The 12,794-nt window shown below is 42.9% G+C and overlaps 1 protein-coding gene across 1 annotated transcript in view; it reads left to right on the top strand.

Moving 5' to 3' along the window:
* Nucleotides 1–12,794, top strand: part of HMCN1 (hemicentin 1) — a 1,072,905-nt gene that overhangs the window by 435,854 nt on the left and 624,257 nt on the right. Inside the window, exons 20-22 of the mRNA XM_085601687.1 lie at nt 214–326; nt 6,228–6,387; nt 10,653–10,830. Coding sequence (XP_085457813.1) covers nt 214–326; nt 6,228–6,387; nt 10,653–10,830 — 451 coding nt within the window. The remainder of the gene's footprint in view (nt 1–213; nt 327–6,227; nt 6,388–10,652; nt 10,831–12,794) is intronic.

Below are 12,794 nucleotides of genomic sequence, written 5' to 3'. Positions count from 1 at the left end.
AAAACCAAACAAGTCAAATACTCCAATGGCAATCTTCCTTGCCCTTACTCTCACACACTCTCCCAGGATCTCAACCCAATCCACATATGTGTTGCAAATCCCACTTAACTTTGTGAAACTGAACAATTTGAAGAAAAAGTCTTCTTACATTGGAAAATGGGCCTGGTTCTGTTGAATGAAGTACAATGATGTGCTTATTGATTTCCTTCTCAGTTTTGCCAATCATTCAGCATGGCCAGCAGATATTCAACACCATAGAAGGAGTCGCAGTGACGCTGCCCTGCAAAGCGAGTGGTGTGCCCAAGCCATCCATTCTCTGGTCAAAGGTACAATATGGCATTGCATTATTCCTCTAATAGATTCTGATGCATAAGACTGCGTTGGCATGACCTGTGTGGGACACAAACTTGCATGTTTGTTTCTTTTATTTTTCTTCAAAATTGTTTTTTCTTTTTTTCTTATATGACTTAGTCTTTATAAAGGAAATCTTTGCACTGAGGATTGGTTTATCTCTTCCACATCTTTCATATTGAAATACAATCATAAATGCTTAGTCAACAGTTTCTGTTGCTTGCTTGGTTAAATCCACATCGGTTCAGTTCAAATCCAAATTTAATGTATTAAAAAATTGGACACCTGACAATATTGTGCATTTTTCTTAAGCACTTCTGTTCAGACATCAGTATTGGTAATAAAACTTTATAGCAGGGTAATGGTTAGAATGCTTGTGTTTACCACCATCCCAGATTGGTTATTTGTGCACTTGCTGCCATAAATGGCTTTACCTAGGACCACCAAAATAGGGACTGTATTTTTACATTAAATAAGTCTTTCCTATATTATTTATGATTTGTGGTGCTAAAAACTGTATTTGTTTTAGCGCAAAAGATGAGCAAATCTACACTTTTAAGCTAAAATTAAAGCTTTTACGACCCTCTGTTCCACTTAGAAGTAGTTGAAATCCAGTATTTGTAAAGCGTGAACAATTACTCGAGGGAGTCAAGGTGCTGGAGGCTGTCGGGAAGATTAAGTGAGCTATTGCCCAGAGTCACATGGTGCTGGGGCTAGGATCAAACCGTGAGCCCTCATGTTCTGGAGTCAGGTACCCTGGCTGCTGTGCCACACCTCGTCCCTTAAAGTTAAAGCCAACATTAGGTATCTAGCACATACCATAGATGTGAAAAACAACCCAACAGTCAAAAACAGACCAGTTACAGTTAGGCAATTGAAAGATTGAGGCCGTGTGTAGTTTCCTATGAGATATTAAACCTATAGCATATGTCAGTAGAACAATATGCCTGTTTCAAAGGTCTTTGAGCCTGATGTTTGAAAGGCAGATTAAAAAAAATAGATGCCAATTTTGCACCAATGTTTTGTAACCAGTACTTAATTTGTCTATGTTACCTAAGAGGTTTCATCGCAAAATCTCCAGTCTCATGAGTTTACAGAATGACCAGACTACAGAAGCGGCTGGTGTCAGATAAAAATGGTGTGGGATTTTTCTTGTTAACTTTATTACTGTTTGAGTGCTGCATAAATACTTTACACATTGTCTCTAAGTTTAGCATGACTGCTTTTATGCCAAGCTACCAGAGGGTTAAACACAGGTTAATTTAGTGACTTTTTGTGGTTCACCCTGATGAGGATTGTGGTTGTTGCTTGAGAAGGGCTTCAACGCCCCCTCAACCAACAAACCAACTTCTGACAGTGATTTTGTTGTGTTGTACTGTGGTAGTTGTGTTGCATTCGGTTTTGTCTGTTATTTGTGATGTTCTCTGTTGTGTTTTAATTGTGTGTTTTATGCTGCTTTCTTAATGTTATTGCATTTTGTTAAATTTTTTACTTTATATATGGCAACTATTGCTACTATATTTTCAACCAAAAATAGCAGACGCCTTGAGGTTTCCTATGACAAGCAACCATTTGCCATTGTCTATCAATATCTAGAGCACTGCTCCAGCTTTTCAGCTACTTCAGATACCAGTCATCCCAAACCTGTGGCCTAAAAGGTGTCGTAATTTAGCACTCCCAGTGCTTAATTTATGTCAAATGGTCCAGTGTATGTTTAGGTCTCGCCTACGCAGCGCACATGTGCTGCGTAGGAAAAAGACCTTTAGCAATCAATTCACTTTTGCAGGCAAAAACCTGCACGTGTTGCATTGCTTTCAATGGCAACACGTGCACGTTTGGCGATTCCCTTGCGGGAGCAAGCTTTAGAACCATCTGGTTTCAATTAACATATGGTTCCGGCAAGGGAAACAGGCGCAGACCCCCACCCCTGCTGCCAGCGCGAGGCGGGCGTGCTTGTTTTATCACCCAGGGCCCGCTTGCGGTCACTTTTACTTTCACAATAACACAGTCTCAGTTCCGAGGGAGGCTTCTCCCGAAGGATGCTCCTAGCAGCGGAATGGCGATGAAAGGATTTGTTGTTTTGTTGAATTGCCGCATATTTATTGGACATTTGTCATTTCAGAGATATTAAAGTATGTCATGGTCTTTGAATGTAAGAAAATGCGCAGGTCCATTGCCGTTAACACCACAGACCACATAGTATTAAAAGATCTTTACTCAGGCCAATATAATAAATACAAATGAAGACATCCTCCTTCCACTACACCACGCGTCTCTAAGTCGGGGATGCCACAATCCTTAACCAAAATAATACCAACAAGGCCATTCATTGGACGTTCTGCCACAGGGGACCCAGCTCAGGCTCACAGATCTACAGGTCAAACCTCTCGCAAATCCCAGCATGTTGCTTTTTCACAGCTTTTTCACAGCTGGCAGGCCTACCAAGGCGTAACTAGTCGAAGTGCACCAAAATTATAACATGGGTTATTTTACGTTTAAGGTAATACACGACAACTGGATCTTTGATTGAGTAGCACTATTCTGGGGTGGGCCTTTGTGAGAAAAACAACCAAAAGCTGTGAAATTCTGTAGAAAATAAGAGCATCCTCTTATTTCCTTAAACTCCTGACTGTGCAAACGCAAATGCACATGAACTTCATGAAAAACGTTGTTTCCGTCAAAAAGGTTTTATATAGCTTATCTCGATAAACTAAGATAGTATTCTTGTTACTTTAACTTTATTGCGAAATAAAGCAGTATGTCTAGCCATGGGACTCAAACAACTTTGGTTAACAAAAAGATTTCACCAATAGTTTCACATTCAATGCAGCCAGTGAATGGAGTGTAGCGCTAACAAAACGCGATCAGCAAACTTTTGGGCGGTTAATAACACCGCAAACGTATAGGGTCAGAGCCCAAGAAAACACACAGGCTTATTCAGAGGTGGGCGTAAAGCAGAACATTGGACAAGAAACATTTTTACACCAGTTTTAGCCAATTCTCGCTTTACTTAAATTGGGCTTACTCGTTTGGTTTTTGCTCTTGTACTTAACATCAGTTATTAGCAGGTGGTAAATAATTTTCCCCATGAGTGCTATTAAGGCACGAAAATTGTAACTCTAGTTACTCATTTTCGCCCCAAAATACTAAGGCCTTCGATATGATTATGGCACAAATCTAAATTAAGTCAAGCTGGAGTTGGGGTCCAAATCGTGACTGCAATTTTTGCGGTGATTTGTGCAAATCAGGTTGGTTTCTAGCATCATTCTTGCAAGTTAAACCTGGTGGTATTCCTGTGGGAGAACACAAGGAATGGAAGACACGTGCAGCCTTGCCAGGTTATTCCCCATTCCAAAGTGCAGGAATGAAGCATTCTCATGGCATTTATAAATACCACACCCCACAGGACCAGTATTTAGCTGGTTCAGTATTATTGCACCAGATGTCTATAGGACTCGTAATGAACCCTACATCGTGAAGTAAGACCCTGCACATTTACAAATTGTGCATCAGGATTTCACCTTTAGATTAAGGGCAAAAGGTTAAATGACGGTAGTGATGTCACGAAAGAACATGACTCTGCGAAGGACTGGCTGTAGGATGTGGCGTAACGGTCAGAGCAGCCGACCTTGAAGGGGGGAACCATGTTGGACTCTTGGCCGAAGGTTCAAGCATCCTGTGATTCTGGGAAAATGACTTAATCTCCCCGTGCCTGAGAAATTAGTGTATTCGTCCGTAATGCAACTGGTGCCCATGTAAAGCTCTCTGATACCTTCGGGTCCAGTTCGCGCTATATAAAACTGCAAAAAAAACAAGCATTTGCAATGCATTAGGTCTCGCATTTACGAGCTTTTGTGCTATTGACATTGTAAATGAGAATGCCTTTTATTTATATGTTTAAAAAACATACAATAATAAAAGGCATTGTCATTTACAATGCCAATAGCACAAAATCTCGCAAATGCGAGACCTAATGCATTGCAAATGCTTGTTTTAGTAAGCTCTTGCAAATGGGAGACAGTTAAGGAGCACTTGGAAATGAGAGAGGCTACAATCAAGGGGCTTTCAGAAATAGTGGAGACTACGATGAAGGGGCACACATAAGTGATACCATCTATAGTGAAGAAGCTTGAAGAAATTGTAGCAGCTGGAATGAAAGAGAATCTGGAAAATGGGGGAGAGTACAATGAAGGGGCACTTCAAAATCAGAGAGGCTAAGATCAGAGAAGAGTCGGGGTAAGATTGAACAAAATGAGAACTATCAAATCTGTGCCATGCTCCTGTCCTAATCGAAACAATGGATTAGGGTAAGATTTTTTTCATCTCATGGTCGATTTATTACACAAAAAGTAATTTACCACTAATAGTGAAAGTTGTCTAGGAGGAAATTCTAGATGGACAGGTGGATGCTTTTACAGGCAAACTAGAAAGAGCAAGAGTCTCTGGGATCCAGAAATGCAGTGGGCTTGCGTGGAGTGGTGATGAGAAAGGAGGACAGAAGGGTAATAATGGCAGATTGGTTTTTGTGCTGTCAGGGTAGCAAACTACCAATCAATTTGTTTCTGACATTTGCATATTAAGGATGCAAGTGTGGTTAGGATTTGACTTATAACCTGTCAAGGGTTCACTCAGCTGGGACTCCTCTAACTTTGGGAGCATGAGAAAGTAATGGGGTGCAAACCATGCTCTTTTGGACTCCCTAGGTCTAGCAGGAGTAGGCGGAATCTGAGCTCTGACAAATTATGATGTTTCTGCTCAAGTTGCCAACCTTGATATTTCCTTGAATTGTTTGATTGCTTGTGTGTTTTATTCGTACAGCAGTAGGCCTTTATTAAGGTGCATGGGTATTGCTCAAATCACAAGCTTCCATTCTTGCCCATTTGATATCACTTAATTCATTTGAACGTGTCCTTGCCTTGTGCACGTTGCCTTATGGATTACTGGTCCTTGTCTGATTACCTCTCTTTTTTGTGTACACCCACACACCACCTCACTGCTCCTATAGCTACTTGTGTGCTGTATAGCTGCATATATGTTTTAGCTCCCTCTCAAGCCCCCAACTGGACTACTTGTAACACAAACCCTGCCTCTATTATTATATAAACCATGAAACCTAGCAGGACTGCAGGCTAAGTTATAACTGCAGATTATTACAGTTATATTCTGCATTCCAATCCCTGTGCCCCAAGATAAGATAAGAGCACCTCTCAGCTCACTGATACATGGCATCACAATGCTTCCCACATAGGATCACAACAATAAACACAAATCCGTCACGGTGTAGCATGCTGCCCGACTGAAAATGTACTTCAGCTCTTCTCAGTGGGGTGTGGAGAGCTATATGAATGTTATAATACAATCAAAGACCTCTCACAAATAGAAGAGGGTCCCACAAAGGTGCCTAATAAATGGGAAATACTACAATGAAGGGGTGTTGCAAAAGGTAGAGGTTACAATGAAGCACTCTCATAAATATTGGCGGGTACTGTGAAAACCGCTCAGAAATGGGAGAGGCTATATTAAAATGTGTAATGGATGAGTGGGAACATCTTGAGTGAGCTCTCAACTATAAAAGGGATCCAGTTAATTAAAGGAGCTCTCTGGAATATGTCGCCTGTCATGAGTGAGCCCCTAAAAATGTCAGGGGGTACCTTTATAAAGACGGAAAGAAAGGGAGAGCATTTTCCATACTGAGACTCCTGAGTAAAACACACACATTTCACAAGGTGGCAGTGGCAAGTGTCTGTCAAATTGCAGCATTTTAGTTTTGAGGCTCATTTAAAATCTATGAAACAAATGTCAGCACTTGTCTAATATGCAGATCTACAAGCCTGGCTTTTGACATTGTCTTTGAAACTGTGTTCTTGTGTTGACAGAAAGGAGAGTTGATCGCTCCGAGCAATGCCAAGTTCTCTGCTGGTTCTGATGGAAGCCTTTTCATAGTTTCTCCAGAAGGGGATGAGTCAGGGGAGTATATCTGCACTGCAACCAATGCAGCGGGCTATGCCACCCGAAAAGTCCAGCTTACTGTCTATGGTGAGTGACCGAAGGATTTACTGAGAAGCCCCAAATTTGTATCAGTTGAGGTTGAAATTCATTCAGATAGTTTAGATTTTTTTCTTTACTTCTTTGCAGCCATAATTACAACTTTTGTACATTACAACGCAACCAACACAATGACTCCCATGTTAAGCAGCCTCTGCCACCACCCAGTATCTCCACTCTTCTATCTACTCCCATCCATTTGCCCTAGTTGCATGCAAAAATATTGTGATTTTATACTGACCTTCAAAATTAAATATTATTATATAAAGGTAAGTATGGACTTTTACTGTTCCTAACTCCACATACACATACATTGAATGTTTAAAGGGTACCATGGGAAGTACTTACCTAACATAAGGAGAACGGAGGGTGTAGGAAGCTGGCTCCCCTTATGGTATGCCACTAGATGGTTATACTGTCCACAGAGTCCAGGGGTTCTTCAAAAAAGTACAGGGCTCAATGTAAAACCCAAAGTGCTCTATTAGTGGTAATGTGGGAGAGCAGCCTTAGGCCTAACACAGAGGAGTGTAAGACATTTATTGCACAACATTGACCAATAATGGACCCATGACTCAATAAAGAGATCCACACCAATTTTCGAAAAATAAGCTTTGTTTGTACTTTACTTTAAGACCAAGATCTTTGCAATAAGGTGCGTACGTTTTTAAATATAAATACTTTTTACTTTCAAAAGTTAACAATTTCTAAGCAGTTCAGTGTTATCCTACGGAGAAAAACAATAATGCGCTTATACGGGTAAGTATCACACTTACTGTTCCAGTCTTTGGGACCAAAGGTCAGCAAGGGGCAACGGTCAGGTGAGTACCAAAACTGCACCACCAGTGGCACAGGGGCGGCCGGATAGAGAGGTCAAAATCGGAGATCGGTCCAATGCGTTTCAATTGGCCGGGTGTGAGTTGCAATTTAAGCATTGGGCACTCAATGCTTTTCAATGAGGATTCTGATTTCGACAAACAGACTGAATTCACACTGCAGACGCCATTACTGAGGTCAGCCAATGCTGGATTCGAGGTTAGGATCGCTGGGGCTACTTCACTGGACAGGTGAGCTGCTCAGACTCAGGCCGTGGGCATTGGGTACAGAGTGGGCAGGACTCGCTGTTCCCGATGGAACAGAAGTCCTTGGAGTTGATTTCTTCTGGACAGGTCAGCTGTCCGTGTGAGATTGGAGTCTTTTTTGAAGGCAGCAGTAATCCCAGGGTGTTCAGAGGTCGCTGGCTGCAAGACATGTTGTCTTATGGTTGCAGGCTCTTCGAAGCTGGAGACAGGCTGGTAGGGCTGCCAAGGCAGTCGTCGTCTTCTGGCTTCTCTGCAGGGTCGGCCTCCGGGACATCTTCTTTCTTCTTAGGTTGTCGCAGATCTAGTTTTCAGGTCTGGAGGAGCCACCTAAATACTAAATGTAGGGGTGTTTTAGAGGAGTAGTAGGTAGGGCCAATGGGCACTTACCTGGGGTGACTGCACCCACTATTATGCCACCCTCCTGGTGGAAGGGGCATAGACCTAGACCTAATTGGAGCAGACCCCTCATCTTCAAGATGGAGGAAGCTAAAAAGTGTGCTTAACTTTGCCTCCTCCACCCGAGGGGTGGACGCAAAGGTGGGCACACCTCCTAGTCCTTCTGAGTTTTCCCACCGGTTTTCCTGCCCAAAGTGGGGTTGTACGCGGGGCTGCCATCTCCTGCTAGCAGCAGAGGCTGGGGGTCCCATTACAAAGTCAGCAGTCCTTTGACGCTTCCCCTTCGAGCACTGGCTATCCTGGGGGAGGAGGTGTGCCACTTCTGCCCAGGATGTGCACTGTTTGTGTCCCAGAGAGTAGAGGCTCCCCACAGGGGTCCAGAAACATGTCTGCGTGTGGCAGGCTGCATAATGCTTGTCAGTGCCCACACCAGGGTCGGTAGGTTTTCAGGGGGCCCCTCTGAGGTGCCCTCTGAGTATGTGTTTTAATAAATCTCATACTGGCACCAGAGTGGATTTATTACGAGGCGTTTTTGGAACCAAACACTCCTGGTTTCAGTGAAGCCATCATGGTGCTGGGGAACTCGAGTTGTCAAGTTCCCAGCCCATGTACTCTCTATGGCTTCCCATGCACATACAATATTAAGAAATAGACCCTAATACTGTAGGGGCATATCTGTTCATTCAGATATGCCCACACCTGTGATATAGTGCACCCTGCCTCAGGGCTGGTAAGACCTGCTAGAGGGCCGACTTAACCTATATTTTGGGCACTGCTAGTTGGCATGGCACACAGGCAGTGTGTCATCTCGACTTTGTTGTTTTTTCTGCACCAGGTCATGTATGCTGCAGGTAAGGGGACTCTCTTCAGTCCCAATGCCCCATGTACCCATGCACCTTTTACTAGGGGCTTACAGGGGGCCTAAAGGGCCAATTATGGATCGGTTTTAGGGAAAGAACACTGGTACTGGGAACCTAGACTGCAGGGACCCAATGCTCTACAGTCAAAGTTGCATCAAAAGCCATGCAAAAAGTGGGGGGTACTGCAACAGAACCCCATTTTCTCACACCCACCTTAGGGTTGGCACTATTCTGATAGGGAACACACCTCCTGACTAGCTAAATGTCCACCTGTACTGGTGCCAAAGGGGCCCAGGGTAGAGGTTTGGCATTTCTACTGTCTGGGGAAGCTGGGGTCGCATAACAAAGGCGGCAGAGGACTTTGAAGCCTCCTGCCTTGCTATGCTGATTACTTGGCCATCCTGTTCTAGAAGAGGTGACAATACCGCCACCGAGAGCAAGTATTGTTTCTGACCTCAGAGGGCGCGGCCCTCACCTCCAAGGGTCTGAAATTCGTCTGTGGTGACAGGCTGGTTAGGACCAGTCAGTAAACTAGTAGTCGGTAGGTTTTCAGTTGGCAACTCTATATTGCCCTCTAGGTGCATATATTAATACATTTTTCACTGGAATCAGTGTGGGCCTATTAATGCGAGATATTTGATCCCAACCATCTTGGTTTCAGTGAAGCCATCATGTAGCTGGAGAGCTCGTACTCACCAGTGCCCAGCACATATACTCAAGATGGCTTTCCTGTTCTCTGGCAATATCCAAGAATCGACATGGGCATGACAAGGACATATCTGCTCAAGCAGACATGACCTCACATGTAATATAATGCACCCTGCCTTAGTGCTGTAAGACCTGCTGTAGGGGTGACTTGCTTATATTACATGCAGTGTTTGCAGGCATGGCACACTGGAAGTGTACCATGTTGTGTCTTCACTTTTTTTCTGCACCATGTCGTGCAGCCTGCAATGGCAGCTTGCATGAGTGTGCTGAGGGGTCTCTTAAGGTGGCAGAATAAATACTGGAGCTCTTAGGGACCCTCTTTAGCCTCCCTGCCCTAGGTACCAGGTGTACCACTTGCTAAGGACTTACAGGGGGGGTAAAGATATTGCCAATTGGAAGAACAATTGAACAGTTTTAGGGAAATAGATTTGGCGCTGGGAACCCTCATAGCAGGAAACCAATGCACTTCTGTCAATATTGAATCAGAACCCAGTCATAAAGTGGGGTTGGGCATGTCAAAAATGGGCACTCTCCCACAGCAAATATCAAACGTGTTTAGGTTTTGTGCTGTAGACACTTTAAGGGCCATTTAGACCCTCTTTGTGACCTTCAGCCCACCATCTCAGCAAACGCCATGCTCTCTTGCTCAGTTGGTGGAGTACAGACAACCATACAATGCAATCTCCACCCGGTGGCTCAGATCTCTCTGCCTTCAGCTCAACTCCTTATTTTGGTGGTTCCACTGAACGAAGAACAATATGCAGAGCAGCCGCCATGATCAGTTTAGTTCCCTTCCACTTTTTGTTTTTCTAATACAGTTTGTTTTAGTAAAACAAAGAGGCGATGACCCTGACATACAAGATGATTTCTCCCTGCAAGTCAGGGCCATTGATTGATTCCCCATCATGGGCATGCCATAATGTGTCTTAAGTCGGGCCCTGTGAAAGATGATCCATCAGATGAAGGTGTGCCACTTCCAGAAGCAGCTGAGGCTCAGCTAGAGGCAAAACCTGTAGTTCCCTCACCTTACAACCCATCAATTAATTGCATTGAGCCTACATTATCAATCATAAAGTCAAATAATGGAAAGCAAAATACATTGTGTTAAAAGAGAAATATGCAAGCTAGTGTCAAAGATTGTTGCTTCTCAGCAGTGTGCTGCCCAAGGATAAAAATCCACCCTTACCAATAAAATTATATAAAATCGTTTCAGTAAAGCCAAGAGTGTCCGGGCCTGGTTCTGAAGATGGAGGAGGATCACAAAATAAAGCAATTGAAGTCTCTGTCACTGCGGGAGAAGATGCCCTCCTTCCTTGCGAGGTGAAGAGTTTGCCACCCCCTGTCATCACATGGGCCAAAGAAGGGCAGCTCATCTCTCCATTCTCCCCAAGGTACGTAGACATTTCAGTGGCAGTTGTTCATGTTAGGCAGTCCCACTGGAATTGAGGGGTAGAGAAGGACCAACTTGTGTCATATTTCTCTAAATTATGCAGCAAGAAAAGAAACTTTTGCTGCGTAATATAGAATTTGTTTTGATATGATTACTTCATTGTGTGACGGTTACAGATATTTACAGTTTGGGCTATTTCAGTTTCACCTCATCAGTACTATAGTAATACCCGAATACAGCAACAAACAGTTGTGAGGTGACCAGTTAACCTTTCCAAAAGACCTTACACTGGACTGCAACACATGTTGCCGTGTTTTTGGTACCGTCTCATCCGTTTGAGTTAGAAACTAATTTATTATGCTAAATTGTTTGGAAGATAGGGAACAGATCATGGTAAACAACAGACGGTGGCAGAATTACGTAATTTAAGTAGTCCTGATATTGAGGTACGATCCTTTGTAGAAATACAGCACTGAGTGTATTCTGCAGCTGGAAATAGCATAATATTTTAAAATAAATGCAAAACATTTGTACTTCAGACCCTTTCACCTCTAAATGAATACTTTCCCTTGCTGATGTGAATCTCTTCATCTTGCCTGTTTGGGTGCACAATCCCTCATTCCACTTGTGATCAGTGCTTAATTTGTCCAAAAGGTTGGAGGTAGTGGGCACCAGTGATGCAGTTTTTGTTATTCTAAGCATTCTGCAGCACACATAGAAAGAGGAAAATGCATTCATGAATTGTTTTTGTGGAGGAAGGTGGCCCTTCTTGCACAAAAACAATCCTGCATGCAGCACAGGCACCCTTGCACCGTAGCAGCCCATTGTGCACCAGCACAAGGGAAAGTACATGAACTTGTCGTATTGCCTTAAATATGATGCTATTCTGCCCTTTCCTAGTGACTCAGCAACCTTGCAGCACCCCTTTTTTTTAAATATACCCCTAAATACTTTGTAGATAGTAATCTTTCAAGCCATAACCTGTGGGGGATCTAAGCCATGACATCTGGCTATTGCTTGGTATACCAAAAAGCGGTGTAAGTGGGGGATTTGATGCCATACAAATAAGTTTATGAAGGATGCTTGGAAGACAGGATGGTCCTAGACCTTAATTTTAGAGACAAAAATCAATAACCTTCTAGGTTTTATTCACGATTTTCATGAGCATTCAACCGTGCATTCTGTAATACAGTGCACCTACTCATAGTATTAAATACATTGATTCAAATTCAAACTATATGAACAGCAAAAAGCAATACCCAGACAATTATTTGTATCCTTACGTTTTAGTATTTAATAAGCATTGTCAATTACTTTTTTGGCAGTAATAATAACCTCATTGGTCATAGTTAATAGAAGGTTGCTCCAGACGGAACGTGCGTAAGAGAAAGTGCTCAAGTGAAAAGGAGTGAAAAGCTTCAAAGTAGTGACATAGGGAAAAAAATATTTCATTGATTTAAACAGTTGGATAGGTTGAAATTCACCTAATTATCCGGACTGACCGTATATACAATAATATACAAATAATTTGCGCTTTTCTTAAAATGCACAAAAATACATTCTTGCGTCGCACGATTGAAAAAATGATAATGTATGGACCAGTCTAATTAGTGGGGATGTCGACGTTTCGACCCGTCTTAGGGCCTCAAGGGAGATTCAAACCTCGGCCATGCGGATCTTCCTCAGGACAAACTAGGGCAACCAACTTAGGTATGGGACTTATTCAAAAAGATCCATTCTGAAGTTGCATAATGTCAATAGTATGCATTCCAACGTCAATTCCTCAATAATTGTACGTCTGATTTAACACCTTGCTCATATCTCCTTTGAGCAAACATTAGATGACAAACAGCAACCAGTCTCCCTACGTTTTTGGCCGTGCAAAAGGCAATTAATGCCAATTCAATTCTTACGGAGCAGCCGGTAACTCTCGACTCTTCTGAAACGGCCAGTAGCACTCAGCTA

This window comes from Triturus cristatus, chromosome 4_2 (assembly GCF_964204655.1).
Source record: "Triturus cristatus chromosome 4_2, aTriCri1.1, whole genome shotgun sequence".
Taxonomy (NCBI): Eukaryota; Metazoa; Chordata; class Amphibia; order Caudata; family Salamandridae; genus Triturus; species Triturus cristatus.
Note: the sequence above shows the minus strand (reverse complement) of the source record. Positions and strands in the feature narration are given on the sequence as shown.